This window comes from Camelus dromedarius, chromosome 23 (assembly GCF_036321535.1).
Source record: "Camelus dromedarius isolate mCamDro1 chromosome 23, mCamDro1.pat, whole genome shotgun sequence".
Lineage (NCBI taxonomy): Eukaryota > Metazoa > Chordata > Mammalia > Artiodactyla > Camelidae > Camelus > Camelus dromedarius.
Genome location: NC_087458.1, coordinates 8,599,207 through 8,621,816, shown reverse-complemented (window position 1 = coordinate 8,621,816; position 22,610 = coordinate 8,599,207). Strand labels below are relative to the sequence as shown.

The following is a 22,610-nucleotide window of genomic DNA, read 5'->3' as shown; positions in this document are numbered from 1 at the left end:
TGTGCAGAGTGGACAGAAGGGTGATTTGGAGAGAACTGTTTTCCTGGCCACTGGACCATAACTCTTCAACGTTGTTTTGCCTAACATCCTCACAGCTCTGAAAACAGTTATTCTCTGAGGAAATTGCCTAAGAACTTTTTTCTGGTCAGAATGACCATGCATCTATCATTGTTTCTCTGGCTGTGGCTCAGGAGTCAGCAAACTTTTTCCATAAAAGGACAGAGAGTAAATATTTTAGGCCTTTTGGATCTCTGCTGTAACTACGTAACTCCATCATTGTGGCAGGAAAGCCATTACAGACTGTGTGTGAATGAATGGGCACAACTCTACCCCAGTAACATGTTACCAGAACAGGCAGCTGACCAGCTCACAAGCCATGATTTGCTAGTCTTTACTCTAGACCATTATTTAATTCTGGATTTTTTTTTTCATACGTGTGATACTTTCCTAAAGTTGTGTCTCTAAAGCTAATTTCACCTCAGTCTTCTTGATTTAAAGCTGTGCTCAACAAAGGAGGTAAATGAAAACAATATTTTATTCTCTGTATAGAAAATCCACATGAGCCAAGACTAAATCTGAGAAAATGGAGAGTTGTTTCCTTGCTTATCCAATGAGAACCATCAAGTCAAAGGGGCTCTGTGGGCTCTAAAGAACTGTACTGGGACAAACAGATCCCTGTCTCACCTTTAATTGTGAGACATTAATGGAACAAGAATGTATAGGAACACCCACAGGAGTTTTGGCCTGGAGCTATCTCAGGAGCAAGACTCCGCTCTTGCATTCACTCCATCCCAAGAGTAATCTTTAGTGACTGACTCAAAGGTTCAGTTAGCCAACTACAGCCCTGAGCATGTGAGGTTGTCCATCACACGTCTTTTTAATAGCATCTCTAACCATGACTCAGAATATTTCCTTCTTAGCCCTGAAAGCATTCTCCCTGGGAATTTTTTCCAGCCTCTAGATGAAGACTCTACTAATGGTTTAAAAATTGGCTTGATTGTAGGTCCCAAGGCCAAGTCTCCATGGGATCTAGTCTCTATCTGTGAAGGAGGGCAAAATTCTTGAACTAAGTTAATTGATTCTGCAACCCACATTTCTGCTCTTCCAATTTTGTTAACACACACACACACACACACACACACACACACACACACACACACAAACACAAACACACCAGATTATCCTTAATGTTCAAAAGATAAATCTGGTTCTCCACCTGTAATGGTCAGTAGCACACTACATATTTTTCTTAAAAATTATCATCTCAAATTCCATAAGCTTCCTGTGGTATTTGGCTCTGAATCTGCAGTGCTATTTTAGGAGGCATCTTTTACATGACTGACCTCTGTTTCTTCACACTTCATATCCAAATTCTAGCAGTCATGGTACAATTGAACAGTGATAGGCAGAATATTTTTATTTGAGATATGACTTAGTTCCTCACCTTGAGGTCAAAATCCTCAACTATTATCCTAAAATATAATGCAGATGTCACAAACACAGAACATAGTCTGGAACCATAAATGAGTGACGAGACAGGGTGGAAGTTAGAGAATCCCTAGCCAATCTAAGAAGAGCAGCCTTGGGGGAGGACGTTTGTCTTTGGCAATGACTTTTTTTCCTCTCTATAATCATTCACCTAAGAACTGAACCTTGGATTAAAACATATCTCTACCTCCTTATACATTGAAGGATGGGCAAACATTTTTTGAAAACCTTTAAGTGGAAAGTTCTGACAATTAAAAATACTGGATCATATTCCAGTTACCGGCTTATTCCCCAGTTATCCTGGCCACTTGGTGGTTTCATCTAGCAGGGTAAGAAGAAGGAACAGAACATGAATTTATAACACAGTGTAGTGTCTTTAAAGACTGGATGAAAGCATAGGGGGTGGGAAAGCACAATGCTCACTGAGGACAATGGTCCCCTGTGTGATGTCACCAGTGGAGAGAACTAAGGAGCAGGAGCCTTACCAGAACACCCTTCATCCATGTAAAGAGTTATATTTACTTTGACATTCCCTTCAATGGACTGAATGCTTTAGCCCACTCATATGTTAAAACCGTAATCCCAACGTGATAGTGTTTGGAAGCGGGACATTATTTGTGAGATAATTAGATCACAAGGGTGAGAATAATGGAGGACTTGTTATTGGTATTGTTATGAGGAACAGAGCCTTTTCAAAGGTAGGACTAGTACTACCGGTGACCCTCTGCATTCGATGCAAAAGGTGTCGGTCTGCACAGTGACTCATCCCAAAAATATGTTTCCTCTCTCATAGAGTGGATGATTCATCATAATTCTTAAATGATTGCTAGCCATGGAATTAGCCAAGATCAGGGTTAGGACTTGCAAGTGTCCACATTCTTCAAGGATAATTACCATGGATTCCTTACCTTTGTATACTTATAATACATTACATAGGCAATACTCATATTCCCACTCCTGGCATTAGAGTGCGAAATAAGTCTACCTTCTGGTTCTGAGTCTTTCATAGTCAGGGTTCTCACATATCATCTTCTATTCATTGAGAAGTCCCAGTCTCTCATGTAAGCTTAGATACCAGGTCCCTGGGGGATGAGTAGTTGAAGTGGGGAATCTCATCCTACTCTGCTCAGTGGCTGATGGCACAGGAAGCATCACATTTTCCTGGCACAGAGAGGCCACAGGAATGAGTCTGGGAAAGAAGCCCCAGCATTCCCTGTCAGCAGAGCTGGAGACCCCAGCTGTGAAGGAGAGCAATGATGGCCATATTACTGTAGAGCTGACAATGGTCATGATCCCATCCAGAGCAAGGTGGTGAATATCCCATGAGAAAAAGAGCTACACTCTCATCCATCTCAGACAGAAACCCCCAAACCTACAGCCAAGAATCATGGGGAAACTCCAGCAGATCCCAGCGATCAGTGTGGTGGAGAACCAACAACAATTTAAGGGTGGGTTACCTTAGCAAGTTAAGCTGTTGATATCTTTCTCTTCATGGAAGAAAACACAAAGGGGGCTGGATTGGCATTAGAAATAAATAAGATGAGAACAACACATGAACACGCCTCTGGACAATAACAGAGTTGATATCTCCCCAAATTTCCAAAGACATTGTTGAGAAAACAACCTCTGATTTGCTCTAGGTGGGATACGAGAGTGGAAGGAAGACACGATGACCAAGGGGCCAGGCCCTTTGTTGAGATGCTGGTGGGGAGTCTGTGAGTCTAATGCAGCGTCACAAATCCTCTCTGATAGCCCCCTTCCGGTCTGTTAGTTCCAACATCTTGTCCTGTCCTCACCTTCAGGGCTCCCAGGACCCAGGCTGTGGTGTGGGAGGTGGTGGAAATTTGCTGTGAGACTTGGAGCTGCTCCCACATGTCCCACAATCTTGTACCAGTTTCAACATGAGGACATCACCCTGGGAACAGCTCAGCACCTTCTGGAGGAGGAGTGTCCCCCAACCTCTCTCTGACCATGGAACATTCTGGAAACTACTCCTGTGAGGCTAACAATGCCTGGGGGCCCAGGGCTATGACGATGCCACTCTCTATCTCTGGTGGGTTGCTGGTCCCTTGACACAGGAGTCATATTATTATCACTGGCTTTGTTCCAGCCATCTTTATTGGTACCATTTTGGGGTTTCAGAAGATAGGTGGATGCCTGCCCTGTGGGAGAAATTAGAGGAGGTGATCTACGTGCCTTATTACTTTTCTTGTCTCCACACTAACCTGAAAAGTACACACTATACTTAAATAAAGTTACATGAATTTATACTTACCATTCCTGCATAGTATTGGCAAAGATTCAAGGGGTCCAGTACTGATATAAATTGGATTTGTGGTGGGAGGAGAAGCAAAAAGAAAACCTTTAAAAACCTAATCAATTATTTTCATGCTTCACAATTTTCTAAGGTTCCATGCAGTGGGTAATGTTGCCATGTTACTAATTTCACAATATGTCATTTTCCCCTGTGTGTAGTCACTTGAGACTAAAACCATTAACACATTCCTCCATGTTTGACTTTTAAATTAAAAAGTCCAGTAACTAAATATAAGTTAATAATTTTCAATAGACATAATTAGCTTATATGCAACGGAATAAAATGTAATAAGGAGCTATATCTAAATAAATTAAAACAACTTAGTACATTATTGTGTATTATTTATCAGTTTCTTCTCAGTTACCGTACTTATAACAAGAGCAGTGACTCCTTTTTGAATTCTTGGATCTATTATATGTATCATGAGGGGCCACCCTCACCCAGGTGTCTGGTGGTTGATGCCGGCTGTGGGTTGGGACCTCAACCTGGGTTGCCATTTGGCACATGTATGTGTGATCTTACAATGTGGTCTGAATTTCCTTGTAACGTGCTGGCGTTGGGGTAGTCAACCTTTTTACATGTTGGCTTAGGCTTCAAAAAAAGAGCGTGATAGTGAATCTACAACATCTCATCAACTAATTTACAAATTATGCACTATCCCTTCCACCAAAATTTTATTGGGTCCTAGTGCCTAACGAGCTTGCCCGGATGCAGGACGAGGGAGCATAAGACTCCACCTCCAAACTAAGGAACCATTGAAAAATTTACAGCCAATGACTTCTTTGATAATTTATAATATTGCATTAGCTTCAGGTGTACAGCATAGTGATTTGGTTATTATTATTTCAGTTTATATTCCACTATAGGTTACTATAAGATATTGAATATAATTCCCTGTGTTACACAGTAGATCCTTGTTGCTTATTGATTTTATGCACAGTAGTTTTATATCTGTTAATTCCACACTCCTAATTATCCCTTCCTCCCTCTTCCCTTTGGCAACCATAAATTTGTTTTCTACGTCTGTGAGTCTGTTTCTGCTTTGTATGTAGGTTCATTTGTATTACTTTTTAGATTCCACATAGAAGTGGTATCATACAGTATTTGTCTTTCTCTGTCTGATTTCACTCTAGATCCCTCCAAGTGGCTGCAATATTCATTCTTTTTTATTTTACAGCCATATTTCTAAAATTTCCACACACACCAACACGAGTTTCAATGCATGCCTCCTAACCCCCCAAGACTATGTTAAAGAACACGTCTCTTAGCTGCCCTCCAAGGACTTGGCAAATGTCCTTTGGAACAAGTGGTTTCAGAGCCAAGTTTATGTCCCTGAACTCCTTTCTTCTCTGATCTTGTCTCAGAAATTCTTCACTATCTTATTATCTCTTCAGTATCTTTAAATAGACTTTTAAAAGTATTTTGCCCAGCATTTCTAGTGATTCTGAGAAGAAAGGTTAGTTCAATTTCTTCTTCCGTCATTACTGAAAACATAAAAGCATCCACCTTTTATAACCAGTACTTTCATAAAGCTGCTGTGTGCTTAGCATTTTCAGCATGACTGTATCTCCTTGCAGTATATTATTTTTAAGACCAAGAATTTAGAGAGTTCCTCTAAGCGATAATTCATAACTGATCCGTAGAAATATTCTACTAGCCAAAAAAAAATGTTACCAATGACCAATGATTGGATCTGTTGTGTATGGCAAGCTTACATATATTAACTGTAATTATAAAAAAAATAAAATTTAAGTGTGTATTACTGTCCGGGATTAACAATCTCAGAGAAGCAGTTTGCCATATTCACAGGAGACGGGACAGCTAAGACCAGAATCTATATTTGCCTGAGCACAAAGCCTCAAACCTGACTTTCTTGCAACTCTGGACTTTATTTTACTCTTATAAAAACTTGTAAATTTCACCCATTTTAGTAAAATGTCATTTATTAATCTATAAAATACAAGACAACGTGGAGTACAGCTGAACTGCAAGGTATAATTTAAAGCTGTTGCAAAATTGCTTCCTTAGACTTATCTATGACCACCAAGTAAAAGAAGTTTGGAAATTCGACAATCTTTTTCCATGTAGAAAAAATTTAATCCAGTTTTTTTTCTAGTCTAATGTAAGCTATATTTTTTTAAACAGACGATCTAAGACTAAGATACTGTGGTATTACACCAACTGGATCCTTCTCTGCTTCTCTAGTCCCCAAATAACTTTCCCAGGCTCTCATTCTTTCGTAGAACCTCCTGCTTCATCTCTGCCTTGCTTTTTTTGTGGATGAGATGAACTTCCAGGACCTTCTGTATGTATAACCAGCTCTGTTTTCTCATCCACAAAATAAGAAAATAAATTTACCTCAGATCTATCCCAGGACACACCTGACCTATCTTCAACTCTTCTAGGCTTACAAAAGGGGAGATTTATTGTTTTCCATGAAGACAGCACAGAGTGTCCGAGAAAGGGCAAGTGCCCATGTGAAAACACCTTTTGAACCTCCTGTTTAGTCACCTTTGCTATCGCTCTGCTGGCTAAAGTTAGTCTCAGGCTTATGTCCAAATGTGAGTTGCAGAGAAGAGTGAAGGGGAAGACTGAAGAAGAAATGGAGAGGATGAGTGACAAACAGAGGGAACCAGAGAGGTGCCAGGAGTCCTGGTATGAGTCTTGGAAGGTGGTACAGGACGGCCAGGCTGCAGTGTTAGTGACTGTACTCCCCTTACTGTTCATTTTATCCTCGTGACTCACTTTTTTGGTAACTGGAAGTTCGTATCTCCTAATCTCCCTCACCTGTTTCAGTAGTCTCCCCACCCACCCTCCCCTCTGGCAAACAAATATTTGTTCTCTGTGTTGATAAGATTGTTTCTGATTTGTTATGTTTATCTATATGTTTTGTTGTTTTTTTGATGCTACATATAAGTGATATCACACACTATTTGTCTTTCTCTGTTTGACTTATTTCACTTAGCATAATACCCTCTAAGTCCATCCATGTTGTTGCAAATAGTGAAATTTACTTCTTTTTAAAGGCTGGTTAATATTCCTGTGTGTGTGTGTGTGTGTCTGTGTGTGTGTCTGTGTGTGTCTGTGTTTATACACCACATCTTTAGTCATTTATCTGTTTACGGACACTTAACTTGCTTCCATATCTTGGCAGTTGTAAACAGTGTAGCCATGAGCATTGGGATGCATGTATCTTTTTGAGTTAGTGTTTTTGGGGTTTTTTTGTATATATACCCAGAAGTGGAATTGCTGGTTTGTATGGTAGCCCTTTTTTAGGTTTTTGAGAAACCTCCATACCACTGTCTATAGTGACTGCACCAATTAACACTCCCACCAAGTGTACGAGGGGCCCCTTTTCTCCACACTGTCGCCAACTTTTGTTATCTGTGGTGTTTCTGATGATAACCATTCAGACAGGCGTGAGATGATATCTCATTATGTTCAATTTGCATTTCTCTGAATATTGCGGATTTGAATATCTGTTCATGTGCCAGCTGGCCACCTGTATGTCTTCTTTGGAAAAGTGTCTCTACAGGTCTTCCACCGATTTTTTAATCAGGTTGTATGTTTTTTTTGATGTTGAGTTGTACGAGTTATTTGTATACTTTGAATTTTAACCCCTTATCAGTCATATCATTTGCAAATATTTTCTCTCATTCAGTAGGTTGTCTTTTTCTTTCCTCAATGGTTTCCTTCACTGTGCAAAAGGCTTTAAGTTTAATTAGGTCTCATTTGATTATTTCTGCTTTTATTTCCTTCGCCTTAGGACGCAGATGCAAAGAAAGGCTCACTAAGCTGCCTTCCTGAGTTTTCTTGTAACGTGTTGAGTTTCTTCATAACAGCTATTTTGAATTCTTCCTCAGCTAGATCACAATATTCCATGACTTTAAGTGTGGTTCCTGGAGAATCGTCATTTTCTTTTTGTGATACTTCAAGGTTCTTCCTAGCACTTGATGGGTTTTCTTCTGCTGGCCCATTTGAAGTAGCAAACACCTTTCTTCTCTTGGTAAAGCTTTTTTTTAAAAAAACCTCTCAATTCTATCATTTCAACAGGTTAGTAATTAAAAGCTTTTCTTGTGTTTTCCAGGAGGTGGCAACGTAGCACACCTTTTTGGTTTTTCTTATCTGCGGTCCCCCTGGTTATATTTGAGAGTTGGCACTGTCCACCCTTCACCCCCTCAGCCGGGTGTGACACCCAGTGCCCTCTCTGTTGACACTTGTGCCTCTGTGGTCTTTGCTGCCTTGTTGTTCCCAGTGTTGTCGGCCTTGTCTCCCGAGGCACCAGGATGGCAGGTGTCTGCCCTTTTCTGGGTTCTCCTGGGTGGCAGACTCTGTTGGCGCAGGGGTTGGGGAGTGAGCATGGTGGGGCTGGAGTTGCGGGTGCCTCTGTGGCTGAAGGGACATGGTCCACAAGCCTCCTTGACATTGTTGTCAAGTTCCAGGTGCTGCGCGCGCTGCTCTGTGTGCCTGGGAAGCTGGTGTCATGTATGCTGCCTCCTCTGATGGTACCAGGCTCTCTGGGGCTGCAGCTGACTCCAGCCCCTTCAGTTAAGGGTCCAGGATCACAAGGTCTCAATATATATATTTTAAAATTTTCTTTGTTAATGGAGGTACTGGGGATGGAACCCAGGACCTTGTGCATGCTAAGCATGCACTCTACCACTGAGCTATACCCTCCCCTCCCCCTAGGCCTCGATATTTTAATACACACACACATACACATACACGCACACAGATACACATACATGTGTGAAAACACTCTTGGAGGAAGTACTCCAATAAGAGGAAAAGTATATTCAGGAATAGGTCACAAGATATGGAATGTAAGGTTGAGTAATTAAATAGTAAAATTTTGTTGTTTAAATAAACAATGACAAAGCATATAGAAAAGAAAAAAATTATGTTACTTAAACTCAAGAAGATGATAACATGATTGAAAGGTGAGGAGGGAGTTGTTACTCATCTTAGTTACTTAGAAATTACCACCCTCACATAAAAACAGAATGTATGACTCTCAGAGCAGCATAAAAAATTCAACCCCTAACCAGGCCGGAGCTGCTGCTGAACAGACAGTGGTCCTGCCTCCTGTGAATGCTGAGCTTGGCAAATCTGCCAAGGATGTCTTCGCTAAAGGCTATATATTTGGCTTAATATAATTGGATTCAAAAACAAAATCTTAGAACAAACTGGAATTTACAAGTTGAGGCTCAGCCAATCCTGAGACCACCCAAGTGAAGGGAAGTGTGGCATTTTCTACCCTTTTTTACCCCCTCTGTCACCTGCTAGACCAATGGACAAACTATGGCCTGGCTTTTAGGGGGAAGTGGAACACAACAACACTCTAGGCACTGAGGTTACCATGAAATTTCAACTCGCACGTGAACTGACCCAATGTTTGATTCATCCTTCTCACCTAACACTGGGCTGGGGAAAAAACTAAAATCAAGACAGGAAACAAGCAGAAACACACCAGCCTGGGTTGTGATGTGGATTTTGACATCATTGGACCCTTACTCACGGGTGCTTTATGCTGAATTATAAAGGCTGGTTGGCTGGTTCCCAAATGAATTTTGAGACCACTGGGTTCTGAGTGACTCAGAACAGCTTTGCAGTTGGCTTCAAGTCTGATGGACTCTGGCTTCACACTAATGTGAACAATGAGGGCTTTGTGGCTCCATTTACCAGAAAGTGAACAAGAAGCTGGAGATCACTATCAGTCTCACCCAGAGAGCAGGAAACAGTGACATCAGTTTAGGAATAAGCAGCCAAGCAACAGGTCAACCCATCTGCTTCTCAGCTAAAGTCAACAAGTCCAGCCTGACGGGTTCAGTACACATTCAGACCCTAAAGCCAGGTATCTGTCAGCTCTGCTGGTTGGCAAGAATGGAAATGCTGGTCGTCAGAGCTTGGTCTAGGGTTGGAATTTCAAGTATAAATGAACACTGTACAATCATTTAATTTCAACCTATTTTTTCAGTGTAACTATCTTCAGAATTTAGAACTTTTAGTGTCCTATGCCTGATATGCCAATATTGCTAAAGATCATGTTAGACCAACAAGTTAAAGGTGATTAAGCTCAGCCCACCTCCTGCCCATCCAGAGCCCAGTCTCTACACACCGGCTCTGTCATAGATCATTTAAATGCTTGGTTTGTTCCCTGTAAACCAGTGGTTCTCAATTAGGAATAATGGCTCCCATGGACAGTCGGCAATGTCAGGAGACAATTTTTGGTCTAACACAGCTGGGGGAGGGGTTCTACTGGCATCTTGTGGGTAGAGACCCAGAATATCACTAAACATCCTACAATGCACAGGACAGTCCCTACTACAAAGAATGATCCAGCCCCAAATGCTGATAATATCACTGCTGAGAAACTCTGGTGCAAAAATAAGAATAACAAAACCTACCTTGTGGGGTTGCTACAAGCTTTGAAAGTGAAAACATGTGTATGTGCTCAAACATGATAAAATTTCTGTTTAATCAAGTCACGTTTTCATCAACCAGACTTCATTTTAGCTGGAATCTTGGCATGCAGGGGTTCCACCTGTCTAGAGATCCCTTTGTCTGGACCATCTCACAGAAGAATTAAATAATTTTTTATCAGTACCTTGGAGGTTGTATTGGTTCAGTGCCAAGACTCCTGTGAGTCATAGTTTTAGTAAGTTCAAAGAGTTAACAGGACATAAAATATCACAGCCCAGGCCCCATACCCACCGGATTGTAAAAAGTCAACCCTTAACCCTAGAACAGTTATACCAAGCAGACTTACACATCTAGCACCTATATTTGGTGCTTCCAAAGAACATAACAGAGATCCAGTCACATACAAGGAAAGGAAATTAGGTAAAGAAATTCTTTGTTTAGCCTCAGTGGGATGACAGTCAGTTGGTGCCAGGTGATGCTGGTTGACACAGAAACTTTGAAGTTAAACTCAGTTTTGAGAAACCTGCCAGCACAAGCTTAATGTTGACACTAAGCATTACTGTTTTGTGAATGGGTGGGAACCACCTATTTTGTGCCATTTTTCCAACTAATGTATTCAAAACTTCTTTGTTTTCACTTCCCCTTTGAGTGATGCCCTGACATCTCAGTTCTGAATTGAGGAGAGGAACTTTGAAGTGATGTAGCGTCTGCACTCTCGCGTAAGCAGATCGGCTGCTGCTTCTTCTGGAACCACAGCGTCCCAAGAAGCCTGCCACCTGGGAAACGTGTTCATTTAGTTCCTGTATTTATTTTGGTTGGAAAATATATCTCAGCAGAATCTAGAATTGAAACCACTGTGTATGTTTCTGAAGCCTGTACCCCAAGGGTTCAGTGAGAACCAATCCTTTCTCTGCACCCCAAGAACCTGACCCTCCTCCCCTTTTGAATTCCAGTAGCTTATCAGTCACATTTTCCAATAAGACACGGATAAGACCTACATGTCCATTTACAATAACTATACGATCTTGAAACTTGCTCAGTCATTCTTTAAATACTTTCCACTCTTGAGTTCAAGAGTGAGTGAATTCAAGAGTGATCCCTCCAGTTTGCTCCTTGAGCCTGAAAGCAGGGTAGAATTTGTGGTGACTGATATGGGGGAGCTTTTCTAGACCTGACACTGGCGATTTGAAGCTGCGTCTTTGCTGACACTTTTTAGCACACAAGGAAACTTACAGCTAAAGGGTATTATTCCGGTCACTGGTGCTTAAAAAAACTATAGAGAGCTCTACTTCACAAAAAAAAGATCACCTGCTTCAGCTGTGACTGCCTAGAAAAGCCACTCAGGCTACCCTGGGTCTTTGTTCAGTCATCCTTGTTGTCCCCAGAGCTCTGTGTCTGGGCAGTTCCCATGCTCATCCATATGCCTGCTGCTCACAGTTAAACCCTTGCCTCGTTTTTTCCTTCTTATAAAGGCCTTCGCAGATCCACTGAGGTACTTGATAAGGTTCTTTTACCTTTTGCTTATTGATATCGATGGTTGTAGTCCTGCCTCTATTAGAACATTCACTGGTCCATAAAAAAGCCATCACAAGCTAATGTTATCCACCTAGGTCACAAAAACATGGGCCCTAAGGCTGTAAGACTGTTGCCTAAGCTCAGTAAAGTTAAAAAGGTGGCTGAGCATGGGCCTCTTTAATCCACAAAATGCCTTCCACTCTTAATACAGCCTAAGGCTGAAGACCGCAGTGCCTCATCCCACCAAAAGCCTCACCTTGTGAATATATGACTCTTACATGTTTGTTCCTTTTTTTTAAAACTTTTTTTATTGAGTTATAGTCATTTTACAATGTTGTGTCAAATTCCAGTGTAGAGCACAATTTTTCAGTTATACATGAACATACATATATTCATTATCACATTTTTTCGCTGTGAGCTACCACAAGATCTTGTATATATTTCTCTGTGCTATACAGTATAATCTTGTTTATCTATTATATGTTTGTTCCTTTGTATTTATTTTTGTTATATTTAAGCCCATGCCCCAATTGTTTGCATCCCTGAGAATCTGTTCTCAAAAGCCTAGCACTCCCCCCTCCACCCCCAGTGCAGAAGGCCCATGCCTGTACACAGACATCTCTACCAGCAGTCTTGCATTCAAGATGAAAAGCATGGAACTGAAGTAAGTTTGCCTCATTTGTTATTCCTAAAATTTAGCAATCCGATAAGTCATTTCACTTCTCCTGAGGCGGAATGCATCAGTAGCACAGAGAAGAGCAGAATGGGAGCTGCAAACACATGGGGAAAAAAATGTGTCCCCTCAGCACGGTCACTCATTATTTTATTCACACAAATTAAAAGTGACTCTGTTCAGTTAGGGTTGCTAGGTTTAGCAAATAAAAAAATACAGGCCTTCTAGTTATATCTGAATTTCAGATAAACAATGAGCCTTTTTTAGTGTAAGTATATCCCAAATATGTATAATACATAGTTATAGTAACATTCATTTTTTAAAATCTGAAATTCAAATTTAACTGGGATCCTTGTGTTCTATTTGGCAACACAATACTTAGTGTCAGGTATTGTGCTAGGTGCTGAGACTAATGCGAACATGACGTAGTCCCTGCCTTACAGAGGGGAAGATAGAATACCTAGTATTTTTGGCACCAGATAGGCAATAACATCCAACAGCCTGTTCTATGAGCATCTCTTTCCAACCTCATGAAACAGTTGTTAGCAGGAATCATCTACATCTTCACATTTGACCATGAAATGAATTGTACTGTTCATGGGTAGAATGTCAGACTTTGATGAACTACATCTCAAAGCCATTCATATTCAACTGATCTTTCCTTTTATTGACAGCTGTGCTGGACACGGAGAAGTCAAAAGTGAGTCATTTCTTTCCCTAAACGTACTTATACTACTGAGAAATACTGTCAAAGGTACAGGAAATTACACTGAACTGCATGATAAACTCTGTGGTGAGGGAAATCAATGTGTTATGGAAGCACAGGAGAGGGACAGCTAGCCCAAATTCAAAATGTCAGAGAAGATTTCTTAGACATGGCACACACACTCTGTAATTTTTAGTTTGTAATAATCCCATACTACACAGTAAACTGAGTACAGTTTAAATAAACTGCTTAATTTAATTTAGATAAATAGTTATAATCAACACCTCATCTCCAGAATATTGTAAAAAGTGCCTTTAACCAGGAGTGACTAAAAAACCAGCTTAAATGCATCTGTCTTCTTCTATCATATTGTTCTCTATTAGTCATTGGTCATTCACCCATTCAGCAGATATTTATTGACAAATTAGTGTTTGACAATGATCTGCTAAGCAATGAAAACATAATCGAGTTTTGGGATAGCATCAAGTTGGTGGAGTAAGAAACCCTAGACCCTCCTTCTTCCCAGACCAAGTCAGCAACAGCTCACGGAAAAAAATCTCTTTTTGCGAGAAATGAGAAACTAATAAAAGGCTCCCGAATCTCATGAGAAAATAAGATGAGACTCACAAAGCCAGAAGGGCAATCTGTGACATCCTCTCACTGGAGACCTCACCTCTGGTATAGCACCATAAGATCAGAAAAAGACTCCCTAACACCCGGATTCACCAGTGGGTCCAAGAAAAAATCAAAAAGGGAATTAGAAAATACCTTGAGTCAAATGAGATCAATAACACAGCCACCAAAACTCATGAGACGCAGCAGAAGCAGTGCCAAGAGGGAAGTTTATAAGGATGAATGCTTACCTTGTAGACCACCTTGAGGCAGCTTCTTAGAGGACTGACTTCTGCCTTGTCAGTGTTGGATCTCTGACAAGTCCAGCACATTCTAGCCTCTCAGGGAAGTATGGAGAGTCAGTAAATTGGGCTGTTAGATGCCATTAATCCTGCCCCAGCTCAGGACAGAGTGAGAGATGAAAAAAAAACCCTGTTCTCTATCCAAAGATCTAGCACCTCTTTCAAGAGTCTTGAAGCTCTGATGAGTCTGCACGTTCTAGCCACCAGAGAGAGAATGGAGATGTGTCTTGGGAAGATTGACACAATAGCTACTTCCCAACCCAGATCAGCACAGAGTGACTGGATGAAATCACAGCTGTATTTTTCTCCCTGAAGAGAAACAGAGTTGCAGAGGACACCAGATTCTCTGGGCTGGATGATTGGTGGGGGTTTTGTCCTGTAAGAGGCCAGTCTGCGAAGACTCAGAAAGGTGCCAGCTTTGTCTAATGAACAGACACCAACATAGAGAGTCAAGGATGTTGAAGAACCAGACAAAGATGTGCCTAACAAAGTAATAAGATAAATTTCTAGAAACCAGTTCTATTAAAATCATTACATAATTTACCTGACAGAGAATTTAAAATAACTCCCACAAAGATGCTCAATGTGGTCCAGGGAACAATGCTTGAGCAAATTAAGAATTACAACAAAGAAGGGGAAGATATAGCTCAAGTGGTAGAGGGCATGCTTAGCATATACAAGGTCCTGGGTTCAAACCCCAGTACCTCCTCTAAAAATAAGTGAGTAAACCTAACTACCTCCCCTGACTAAAATTAAATAAATATTAAATTAATTAATTAAATAAAACAAATTTTTAAAAGAAGAATTACAACAAAGATACAACAACCATAAAAAGAAACAAATAGCAGTCTTGGAGCTGTAGAACATAGTAACTGAACCGAGAAATTCACAAAAGGGATTCAACAACAGACTAGATCAAACAAAAGAACAGATCACAGAACTGAAGATAGGTCACTGGAAATAATTCAGTAAGAAGAGCAAAAAGGAAAAAAAATATGAGAAAGAGTAAAGTAAGCTTAAGGTATTCAGGGGACAACATCAAGCAGATGAATATACACATTATGAGAATCCTAGAAGAAGAATGAGAAAAAGGACCAGAAAGATAATTCAAAGAAATAATAGCTAAAAAGTTCCAAACTCTGGAAAGGGAAATAGACATTCAGGTCCAAAAAGCCCAGAAGACCCTAAATGAAATGAATTGAAACGAATCAACATCGAGACACATTATAATCAAATTATCAAAAGTCAAAGACAAAGAGAGTTTTGAAAGCAGAAAGATAAAAGTGAATTTACAGCCACACAAAAGCATGTGAAACTATAAAACTCATTGGTAAAGGTAAATATATAGACAAATACAGAATTCTGTATTACTGTAATGGTGGTGGGCAAATCACTTTTAACTCTAGCATAAAGTTAAAATACAGAGGTATTTAGCTATAACTAAAATATGATAGAAGATGCACAACATAAATAGATATAAACCACGACAACAATAACATAAAGTGGGTGGGAGGAGAGAAGTTAAAGTATACCGTTTTGTATGTGGTTGAACTTAAGTTATCAGCTTAAAGTAGACTAATATAACTGTAGGATATTTTATGTAAGCCCTGAAGTAACCAAACACAAACAAATGCACACAAAACCTATAGAAGCTACACACACAAGAGAAAGGAACAAAGCATATCAATATGAAACCAACAGAACATAGAAAAAGACAGACAGCTACAGGACTACAGAAAACAACTATTTCACACCTGTTAGGATGGCTACTATCAAAAAAAAAAAAGTGTTGGCAAGTATATAGAGAAAAGAGAATTTTTTATTGTACAATTTGTTGGAATGAAAAATGACCTGGCAGCTGTGGAAAACTTCTAAAAATTAAAAGTAGAACAATTCTTTAATGTGTGACATGGATAAACCATGAGGACATTATGCTAAGTGAAGTAGACCGGTCACATAAAAACAAATATTTCATTATTCCACATATGAAGTATCTCAAATAGTCAAATTATAGAATCAAAAAGTGGAATTGTATTTGCCAGGGGGAGGAAATGAGGAGTTACTAACCACCTGGCATAAAATTTTAGTTAAGCAAGATTAAGCTAAGCTCTGCAGATCTGCAGTATTACATGGTATCTATTGTCAACAATGATGTATTATAGAATTAAACATTTGTTAAGATGATAGATATCATGTTAAGTGTTCTTACTACAAAAAAAGAAAAAGGAACGAAGGAAGGAGGGTAGAAAGGAAGAGTGAAAGGAAGAAAAGAAAGAAAACAGGATGGAGAACACATCAGACTTCTCAGCTCTTGTGATACTAGTCTAATGAGAGAAAGAGACATCATACTGTTGCCGGTAGATGTAACTGGTTTCCAGGCTGTTGTCCCATCCCAGAAAGAGTTCAGAGATAAGACACAGTTGTTACAAAAGCAAAGTGAGGACTTGTTAAGGGATGGATAGTGCACTCTCAAGGCGAGAATGGGCAGGCTCAGGTGAGAGGCTGCCCTGTGTTTCTTTGGCAAGTTGGTTACACAGGGTGTAAAAATGAATGGGCAGAATATTCATTAGGGAGGGATGGGTGTGGGGTCGTATTCCCTGATTTTCATCCCAACTCCACCTTCCCAAAGGGAGGAGGGATTTTTGCCCTTATTTAGTCTGGATCAAAAATGTCATGGTGTCGCTGCATGATGGGTACTTCTAATCTGCCAGGCTAATTTTATTGAAATAAGGGCATGATGAGCAAAAAGTTACATTCAGACACTGGAGAGTCTTGCTGTTTCTCACCTTTCTCTGTTGGCCTCTGAGGTGCTTATCACCCCCAAATTTGTGACCACTTACCAGCCCACAGGTTCCTGCTTCTCTTTCTCTGCTCAGGGACCCCTGGTGCTTTCATGATGCACGGTTTCCTGCATTTGGCCTATGCCCCTCCTCTCTGCCCAGTTCCTGTCATTTGGTCTGTGTCCCCCTTTTCCTGCCCATATCTAGCTACCTGCCTGCTCTAACAATACAATCACATAAGTACATAAATACAAAATGTACTAATAATTTGTACATTATAATTTCTGGGGGAAAGAATGGAATGCTATTTGGTTAAAGAAGAGGACATCTTTCCATTATAGCCTCAGGATGGCCTCCCCAAAAAAGGGAAACTTGATCAGAAATTTTCTGTTTCTAATATTAAGGAGTATTTGAATGGTCATATCTTTCTATCCTGGTAGTTACGTTGCTGAGAATGGCATGTCTAGAGCATGCATTCCCAACAGAGGTGCTATCACCCTCAAGGCAGCAAAAACTGGTTCTTGTGGAGGTGAAAAGTATCTAACTTTTTATTTATAAAGCGTATATATATAAATACTCTATGTATTATATATATATATTTTATATATATATACTTTATGTAATACAGCATATCTGTGCTATTAGTGTTTCATGGAGGAGGGGGGCGGTGGTGGCTGGAGAAAAAAAAAAAATCTAAAAAATGCCCTTAGGGGAATGCTGATGAAATCAATGTTGAGCAACACTGGTCCAGAGTTTTTCATAGTCCCTCAAAAAATATTTATTAAATGCTTATCTTCCAAGAAAGAGTTGTTAGAGACACAGGGGATAGAAGGATGAATAAAATAAACACAGGCCCTTAAATGTTAGCTGAGGAGAAGACACAAAAACAAGCAAAAAAACAGAAGAAATAATTACAAATTATGACAAATGCTGTGAAAAAAGCACACAGGGGCCTGAAACAGAAACTAATCAGGCCAAGACGTCTGTGACTGCAAGTTCTCTCTGAAAAGGGCTCTGGCTTTAAAAACAGGGGTTCTTTAGTGTGAGCCCTAACAGTTCGTTTTTCTTTTTTGTAATGTAAACGCGTGACTTACGCTTTGATTGCAGAGATATCCATTCGAAGAGTTATTTCAAATAAACACATTGCCAGCCGTTAGATAAAAAACCAGTAGCCCCCCCCTCCCACCTGGGGGGCGGGGTGGCCCAGCCTTCTTTGTTTTAGAGATCTTGGGTGATTTTGGTCACTGGCCATTTGGGCCTGTTTTTCCTCTTCCTGTGCTTTAAATTCCAGCTCTTATGTTTTAAATTCTCTAGTAAAGAGTGAACCCTCGAAACACTAGGCCCCCGACCTCCACTTGAATAAAAGCAGAACCCCAGGGCCACAACCACACTGTGTAGCCCTGCGTGTGCCATGTGCTTTCCAGGACCTGGGAGTGATAAACATTTTTTTCCAAAGTTTCTTCGTGGTTGTTGCTGACAGTGTCTTGCAATCACAGTAAGAATCACAGGGGCCTGTCCAGCCACAGCACTGGTTATAGGCTAGGAGAGGCACGAAACAATTGCCTACCCTATGCCTATTCATCTGTCTGCTATTTGTACAGACGCGCGGGGAATTTAGGGGCAGCCCCTTTTGCTGGTCTGTGAATTTTTTTATTTCCCTCTCTAACAACTTCATGCCAGCTTAGGTAAGGTCAGACGGTTTTCGTGTCTGTTTTGATGCTTTGACTTTTTGTGATTCACACCATAAAACATAGCAGGACACCACACTCGCCAAGTGTGTCTTTATTAGAACCTGAGGTTGTATGAATTGAAGGTAATGAAGGGGTTTTTCCACTCGAAAAATGCCAAAATGCAAATCCACAGCTTGGCATTTTCAGAGAACCCAGAAGAGCCTTGAAGACATTTCTCCCAAGAGAGCTGGGCTGTTAGAAGATGACCAACATCTAAAAATGCACAGCCACCGGGGCTGAAATACAAACATCTAGGAAGGTGGCTGTGTGAATTTCTCGGAAACTAAAGCAAGATACAGTTCTTTCCTTCCCCTTTTCTAATGCTTGCAGATCTCATCTGAGTACCACGCTTCTGTCTTCTTTCGTGGGTGAAAAATAAGCTTGGCTTTTGGTGAGACAGACTTCTCCTGCCCTCAGCTGAGCCAGGTCCCCATGCTTCTGTGGCTCCTTCTGCTGATCCTGGGTGAGTAGAGGGGCTGGACTGGGACAGGGGCCTCAATTTCTAATATCAGCCAGGGGAAATCCAAGGAGCTTCTGTCTCTGCCTCCACTTGGGGTTCAGAGACAGACAGCAAGTGTCAGCCGAAAGAAAAACACACAAAGTAAAAGTTGTGAGTTAAGTTTTATTTGGAGACCTTACTGAGGACTGTAGCCCAGGATACTGCCTCTCAGATAGCTCTGCGGAACTGCTCTGGAGAGGCAAGGGAGGAGCCAGGATCTATACAAACTTTTTTGCTGGGAAAAATGTGTAATCCAGCATCAAGTGATTACTGCTAGTGGCAAAGAACAGACATCTCAAGTAAACGATTTTAATGCTTTTCTATGAATGGGAAGATGCAAGAATTAGGAGTTATTTGAAAATTTTCTTTAGATATGCATCGTAATTGTCTAAGTGCCAGTATATCCAAAGCATGGAATTTTTCCTGCTTTTCTCCACTCTGCTCCGCTCCAGGGCTCACTGTCAGGGCAACTACAGTGGTTAATGGTTTGATCCTTGTAGAACAGGAGTCACAGGCAAATTTTTAAGTTTACAGTGTCCCTCTGTAGGTCGTAAATTCAACCAAGGTTTGGGAGGCATTTCATGACCATTTTGTTCTGTGGCACTAAGAACACTTACTCTTAGGTAAGACCAAGTTCTCTGTAATAGGTCATTCATGGGCTGTATCTGGATTAGGTCCTATTAATAACCTAAAATTCTCTGGATCATCTGTCTTACTAGTGTATTATGATCTAGGAAATGTTTTTCCCTTGTTACTTCTTCCCGTATCTAGAGTTGCACTATTACAATTATTCTATATAGAGTTAGATATGTGGTCAATTGCCTTGGGATGTTTAGCCATCATTAATTTTGTTGGAGGTCTGGTTATCCACCGGGTAATGCAAGAGACAACAATCTTATAAAATAGACGAATATAAGTAATAGAGCTGGTAACAGTAATATGATCAGAATAGAGGGGAGACACAAAGCATAAACAGATTGAAAACAACAAAAAGAGAGCAAACTAAAATGATGACTACTATAACTCGTTGTGATCTGGATTGCAATAAGCCATCAAGTCCAGAGGGGAGCCAGCCAGAGAAGCCAAATTTTGGAGGGATCAAGTAGAGAGAAAAAGATAAATGTTTCACCTTTGTTTACAAAGGTATACTTTATCAACTTTTTATAAGTCATAGCATAAGAGGAAAGGTTCTGTGGAAAATAAGGATTAAAGGTCAATAATATTTCAGACAAGAAGTCATAAAATTATAAGTTATATTTGTTCGTTCATTCAGTCCCACACAATTAATCCTGTTGATCTGGATCACAGGTCACTGTGAAACAATAGTTACTCATTCAGCCAAAGTGACAATAAAAGCTTTTAAAGGCAAATACACAAAGTTAGAACAAATTACTTTAAAGATGAAGAAACTTTACAATCTGTTATCAAAAGCCGATCAATATTCCAAGAAAATTTTGTTCTCTTGACACAGACAGAAAGCCAAATTCTAGTTTTGCATCAGCATACTTTTAATATTTAAATGTGTTCACTCAATTAAGTTTTATTTTACCCTTAGCCAGTCTTGAACATGCACAAAATTTTCTCGTGGTTTCTTTCCCACAAACCTTCTATAACTTTCTTTTTTACTTTTAGGTTTTATCCCATGCTTTTTCTTTCTTTCTCTCTAGGACAAAATTACTATGTTTTCCCATAACAGAATGCATTTCCATTCTTTAAACTGTTTCCCTTTCATACAAAGATGTTTTGCTTGTTAATTTTAGTAGTTTTAATTACACATATTAATTAGAATTCTTAACTTTTAAAAATCTTAATTTCTAGTGAAAACTAAAGAGTAAGCAATTATGAACTGTCTTTTACATTAGTATTCTGTAGATTGGCAAAACTATCAATGTTATTATAAATATTATTTATGATTTCTAGAAACATTTTTATAGAAAATTTTAATGTGGCACCAAATATTTTTATTAATAGTCCTAAATATCTCTATTTTCTGTATATAAGGAAGCCTATGTTTAGTAATTGTTTCAGTATACTATTTTATGTGAAAATGATCTAGACATTTAATAAATTTCCATCATTTAACTTAGCAAAACTGTGAAGTTTCAAGTTACTGAAAATGTGGAGAAATAATTTTTAAGTAGACATACCATAAAATATAATTAAAGAGTTCACCTAAAAGCTTTTACCCCATTTATATCTGTTTAATTCATTTGTTCCTAACAATTATGTTTAGATTACCCATGAAAACTTTATGAGACATGAGACAAAGTCAGCCACCATCTCAAGCTATTTTTCTTGCTCATAAATTTTATAATAGATAACACGATCTTATTTGACTTTTAGTAAACCTAGGTGTAATAAAAACAAGATGTCTATATTAATTAAACCAACAAACTTAAAATACTGGATATTAATTTAATATTGAATTATTTCTCAGATTACATAAACTGGAAATTCATTTAGGTTAGTTTCTATTACATTTCAATATGTTTAATTTGTAAGTACTTATTTTTATATCAATTAAATAGAGCTTTTTTGTAAATTTCATTTTGATAATACTATCCAAAGGTCAAGATATATCATGTGTATAACATATACACAGACATATAAACAGACATAACAAGAGAGCTCATAGCTTCATTTTAAAACTTAGTCATGAATCAGGTATTATAAACTTACTAATTTATAAATAACAGTTGCTCTAAGTTAAATTTATTTGTTCAGATAACTAAAGCTTTTTACTATTTGTGGAAAAGAACTTGAGATTGGTATCTGTCCTTGATAAATCCTTAAGGAAGCTGTTAATTAGATTTTGGGTGAGGGAGCTTTTTGAACAATTTTTTTTTCCATGTGTATATATATTTATTGAAATATAGTCAATCTACAGTGTGTGTCAATTTCTGGTGTACAGCATAATGCTTCAGCCATACCGGAACATACATATATTTGTTTTCATATTCTTTTTCACCGTAAGTTACTACAAGATACTGAATATAGTTACCTGTGCTATACAGTATAAACTTGCCGTTTATCGGATTTTGTGAGAATCTTCCTGTATTTCGAAGCGAGAGACACTCTGTCAGAGTTCAGTAGGTGTTCTGTGCAATTCAGTGGGTTTGTAGACGTAATTCTTGGTGTTTTTGTGGAAGAGGGTGCGCTGTGAGTCTCTCTACTTTGCCATCTTGGCACCTCCTGCTTGTGAGTAGTTTTAAAAGGCCTCTTTTTCCCTTTTTTCCTCTTTGGTTTCAGGTTCAACTCAATTGAGTTAATTGGGCTCAACCTCAGGTCACTGTGAGCTGTATTTACATTTCTGATTTGTAGAGATAAGCAACACAAAGACACAAAGACAGTTGCTTTTTTTTTTTAATGTACTAAAATGGCAACAGTATTTCATTCTGTTCAGTGATAAAATATTCTCCCTTTGCTTTTTTTCCCCATTTTAAAAAGTTGAAGTATAGTCAGTTTACAATTGCTGGTAAAGTTGTGTTAATTTCTGCTGTACAGCATAATGTTTTAGTTATATGTATATGTACATATATTTTGTTTTTTGTTTTGTTTTTTAGGT

General features: G+C 39.3%; 1 protein-coding gene and 2 pseudogenes across 6 annotated transcripts in view; all 3 read left to right on the top strand.

Moving 5' to 3' along the window:
- Window positions 1–22,610, top strand: part of LOC105102703 (Fc receptor-like protein 2) — a 51,689-nt gene that overhangs the window by 1,580 nt on the left and 27,499 nt on the right. Inside the window, exons 1-3 of one of the 6 annotated variants that reach the window (XM_064477876.1) lie at window positions 12,153–12,407; window positions 13,091–13,116; window positions 18,877–19,009. The exons of 2 other annotated variants lie outside the window; for them this stretch is intronic. In XM_064477876.1, coding sequence (XP_064333946.1) covers window positions 18,979–19,009 — 31 coding nt within the window. In that variant the 5' untranslated portion in view covers window positions 12,153–12,407; window positions 13,091–13,116; window positions 18,877–18,978. Of the gene's footprint in view, window positions 1–12,152; window positions 12,408–13,090; window positions 13,117–18,759; window positions 19,010–22,610 lie in introns of those variants that run through there. 3 more of the 6 variants (XM_064477874.1, XM_064477875.1, XM_010996117.3) reach the window with 3 other exon arrangements.
- On the top strand, window positions 1,920–3,561 carry LOC116148225 (Fc receptor-like protein 2; annotated as a pseudogene).
- LOC105102707 (voltage-dependent anion-selective channel protein 1-like) lies at window positions 8,585–9,740 on the top strand (annotated as a pseudogene).